The 4,690-nt window shown below is 44.6% G+C and overlaps 1 protein-coding gene across 1 annotated transcript in view; it reads right to left on the bottom strand.

Moving 5' to 3' along the window:
- LOC101655345 (cytohesin 1 interacting protein) overlaps window positions 1-4,690 on the bottom strand; it is a 38,213-nt gene that overhangs the window by 16,169 nt on the left and 17,354 nt on the right. The window contains exon 4 of the mRNA XM_004703928.2: window positions 4,562-4,655. Coding sequence (XP_004703985.1) covers window positions 4,562-4,655 — 94 coding nt within the window. The remainder of the gene's footprint in view (window positions 1-4,561; window positions 4,656-4,690) is intronic.

Below are 4,690 nucleotides of genomic sequence, written 5' to 3'. Positions count from 1 at the left end.
GGAAGCAGACCAAGAAGGAAAAAGTGAAAGGACCAGTCGGTCCAGACCCCATATGGACACCCCAAGCCCAGAGGACAACGTCCCAGCATGGAACTGCTAAGGCACATATATGAGTGTAGGGCCGACGACAGCTCACAGCATGTTGTTCCCTTGCTGGAGCTTACTGCGACAGAGGATAATACTGGGGACACATGGCAAGGAGCAAGCGTGGTCTGAACTCCCCACAGTGGGGCAAACCAAGAAGGGAACACACAGATCAGCAACAGGAGCAAAACCAAGCCATAAAGCCAGCCCCCCCAAATATACTTCAGGCTAGGAGTGGCAGTTCCCAGAATTTCTCCAGGACCAGTGGGGAGATAGTCGTAAAGGTCAGTGGACAGACCTGGAAGTAAGCATGTTTTTTGGCTTTTGTTGTTGTGGTTTTATGTTTTGGGGTTTTTTGGGGTGGGGGTGGAGGGGTAATTGTTTTTTCTTCTTCTTACTTTTCTGTTTTTTTAGCAGTTATTGGTTTTCTCTTTGTTTGGTCAATGCCATCGTTGTTATGCCTAATTACACAAGACAGGCATAGGAAGCACACTTGAGGAGAAAACAACGGGACCAATGGTCCTGGGGGGACTTTGGGTGGGGGTGGAAGAGAGGAGGGGAAAGGTGCGGTGGGCAAACAGTGCCATAGACAGGAGAACAACTAAGGAATAACATCAATAACGAGGAGGACATAGAGATCCTGGTAGCGCTGGAGCAATAGCTGTCTAGCTGAGAGGAAATACCGTGAGGCAGAAGTAGGGCAAGCATGATGGTGGGGCAGAAGGAAGGAAAAAAGAAACAGGAATGATCTAGAAAACAAAGCTATGGATAGAGGTATAAGCATAGGGGCGTCCATATGTAAATACATTAATCCATAAAAATAGAGGTATTGGCCTATGTACATATATTTATATGGCAATACACTAAGGTAGTGGATGGACTTTGGGCCTCTGCTTATACCCTCCCACAATACAAGAACACGTTGTTCTAACAAATTGGCAATCTGAGATGCTCACTGAAGACAAAATGGGTGCATAAGTAAATGTGGTGAAGAGGGCAGATGGTGCCCAGCTATTAAAAGCTATAGCGTCTGGGGTCTTAAAGGCTTGAAGTGAAACAAGCGGTCATCCAGCAGAGAAACAACAAGCCCACATGGGAGAAGCACACCAGCCTGTGCGAGCATGGAGTGTCATCAGGACCAGGTAACAGGCATCAGAAGACCCTTAACAATCAAGCAAACAAAATCATATGGTTAAGAATGAGGGGGATTGGAGCAGAGACCCAAAGCCCATCTGTAGACAATGGAACATCTCCACAGAGGGGTCACAGGGAAGGGATGAGTCCACCAGGGCACAGTAAAGCATTGATAAAACACACAAGATTCCTCTGGTTCCTTGAAGTTTCCTCATCCCCCACCACCATGAGCCCAGTAATGCCTCTCATTTCAGACTAGACCGGAGCATGTACACAGCCAGATAAGAGATAAGAGCTCATGACACAAGCAACCTAGGAGCAGGAATGCCATTGGAAGAGAGATACCAGATGGGAAGGGTGAAGGGGGTAGGGGGGAAGACGGGGGAACCGATCACAGTGATTGACACACAGCCCTCCAGGGGAAAGAACAACAAAAACCATGGGGGGAGGGAGACAATGGTCAGTGTGAGACATGAAAATAACAATAATCTATCAAGGGGTCCTGAGGGCGGGCGGGGAGGGGGCGGAAAAAGGAGCTGATACCAAAGACTCAATAGAAAGTAACTGTCTAGAAAGGAATGATGGCAACATATGTACAAATATGCCTGATACAACTGATGTATGGATTGTAATAAGCATTTTAAGAGCTCTCAATAAAATGATTTTTTTTTAAAATAGCTGCCATCTGTCAAATCTGCTTGGTTTTCTTTACTTGCAATTTACTCTCTGTCTTGCAGACTTGAAACAAACAATTAAAGCCAATTGCTATATGTTAAAAAAAAAACAAGAGTGGAGATCTCAGTGTATCTGATTAAGATTCTTCATGCCAACCTGAGCTCTCTCCTCAGGCCCAAACCATAGAATTGGTAGCTCTCTTCATTATCTATACAAACGATCTTCCATTTTCCTGATTTTTGACTCTCCAACAAGTGCCTCCTTTTTGTCACCTATCTGGTGGCTGCCCACTGCACCTTGTTGGAGCATAGTTTTCTGATTAAACACCAGCGTTTTCCCTTGGACTCAATAAGGTTCCTACCTTCGGTATCCAGGTTTCTCGGGAGAGAATGTTCTTATCTTTCCCCCTGAACTGATAGGAGGACACAAAGGGCTGGGCTTGCTCCTTTCACATCACCAGTCAGTCAGCTTTCAAAAGCCCGCTCCCTCACATGTGCTAAATGCCCTGTGAAATTCTAGATGTGAAATCACTGAAGAACACCCAGGGGGTTTTCTGTGAGCCCCTTGCAATGAGCAGTGTGGTATAGGGCAGGTGGCTCAAGTCCCAGCTCTCTCCCTTATTAGTTGGTGATCTTAATTAATCCCTCACTTTAGTCAGAATCACATCACCTGCAAATAGAAGTAAAACAAACTCTCCAGGATAGTTGTGAGGCACGATGAGATCATACCTGTCCTACGCCAGCAGCATAGAAGGCCCTGGGGGGTGCATGTGGTTAGCCTGCTTGGCTGCTAACCCAAAAGGTGGAGTTTTGAGTTCACCGTGAGTGCATTGGAAGAAAGTCCTGGCAAGCTACTGTTTAAAAAATCAGCTATTAAAATAATTCCAACATAAGTATGCTAGTTACATAATCTGATGTCAATTTGAGAGCCTTAAGAGTGAAGGAGTGGAGTCTGTCAATCAGGTTGCAGCTTGATGACCTCATTTGGAGGCACTAAGTAGATACATAGCCAGCGGGGGCGAGACACATGCTCACTCCCTGCGAGACATCCCTGCTGAGAAGACACATGGAGAGAGGCTGATGGAGCCAGAGGAGCCACGTGGAGACCCCTGAGAGTGCTGAGATACCACCACTGGATCCACAAGACTTTCCACCCACTGGCCTGCGATCTTCCTGCATTCGGCATCATTGCATGTGCTTCATGAGTCTGAAGAGGACTTTGTAGATTGGTTTGGACAAATGGGCTAATATTGAACTTAGGGACTTGAGCTGGACTGGGCTGGGAGGTTTTCTCAATATTCAAATGCTCTTGCATGTAAAGCTCTTTCTTATACACATATGAGTGTCAATGAATTTGTTTCTCTAGTCAACCCAGAGTCATACAATAAGGTTGTCAAGAATATAAATTGCCTGGAATTTTTTTTCCAGTCAAAATAAAACCTGAATTCTTGGTCAGGGTCTAATCAATAGCCGCCTCTCTGTCTTCACATTTTTTTCATTTCCCCCCTACCTCCATCAACCTCTAATTACATTAGCTTTCTCCCTGTCCCTTGGATGGGCCAGGCTCATCTGAGGAACTCAACGTCTGTCTTTCATGGGACCTTCTTTACATTTAGGTCTCAGCTCAAATGTCACCTCCCCAGAGCAAACCCCCTTGAGCCTCTAAACTAAAGTAGTCACCCACTTATTCAATTGTCTATCTCATATTCCATTGTATTTTTCTCATGGCAGCTATCAATAATAGAAATATCAAAAGTATGTATTTGTAGGGGCTTTTCTTATCCATCCCCTACCACAAGAATTAAATCACTAAAGGAGTCTTTTTGAGCCTATCACGGGTCTGGAAACATAATACTTGCTCAATAATATTCTAATGGTTGAATTCCATCTTTTAAGGATGTATTAAAATCTTAGGGTGTCCTAGTGGTACAGCAGGTTATGAGTTGGGCTGTTAACCTCAAGGTCAGCAGTTCCAATACACTAGCTTCTCAGCAGAAGAAAGATGAGACTATTTATTCTCATAAAGAGTTACAGTCTCAGAAACCCACAGGAGCACTTCTATCCTGTCCTATCAGTACCAATCAACTCAGTGGCAATGAGTTTGGGGGCTTGGATTAATAGATAAAGGGATGTTAGGGTTAGTAACGTGACGAAATTCCAAATAGGAGGACCCATATCTCATTTAACTATTTAGAATGTTAGTAGCTGTGAAAGGGGACAAGCTTTGCTTTTTCCGTCTCCAAATTAAACACTAGAGGAGAAAATCGACTGTCTTGTGGCACAAGAGGAAAACACCCTCAATCTTTGACCTTTTATTTGTTCCAGATTATGTCAACCAGGCAAATTGGACCAGCTACCCTCTCAGCCCAACGAGAATGCCAGCTTAATTGAAGTTGACATTTAAAAAACACTTTTTAAGATGCTATCCCACCCACGCAAGCATTTGGACCACTGATGTCCTCTGACTTCAGATGTCGGCAACGTTCATGTCTTAGAAAACTTTCAGAAACAAAAGAAACAGATTAAAAACACCTCTACTCCGTCACAAAGCTGTGGTCCAAGGCCTCCCTTCCTGTGATCCCTGAACAAAAAGCCTATGCTTCACTCAACAGGTATTTTAAGAGATGAGAACATTTCTGAAGCCCCGGAGCACCCAGAGGGATAGTTACGTTAGCACGTTTCCGGAAGATCTGATCAGGTCAACCACTTGTTTGTGGGAGAAGCCTTCTGTGCTCACACCATTGATATTTGCAAGGACATCACCTGGGAGATACAACAAAAGAGAGAGAGAGAGAGAG

Source organism: Echinops telfairi, unplaced genomic scaffold (genome assembly GCF_000313985.2).
Source record: "Echinops telfairi isolate 266 unplaced genomic scaffold, ASM31398v2 ScPeMD7_4;HRSCAF=17, whole genome shotgun sequence".
Lineage (NCBI taxonomy): Eukaryota > Metazoa > Chordata > Mammalia > Afrosoricida > Tenrecidae > Echinops > Echinops telfairi.
Note: the sequence above shows the minus strand (reverse complement) of the source record. Positions and strands in the feature narration are given on the sequence as shown.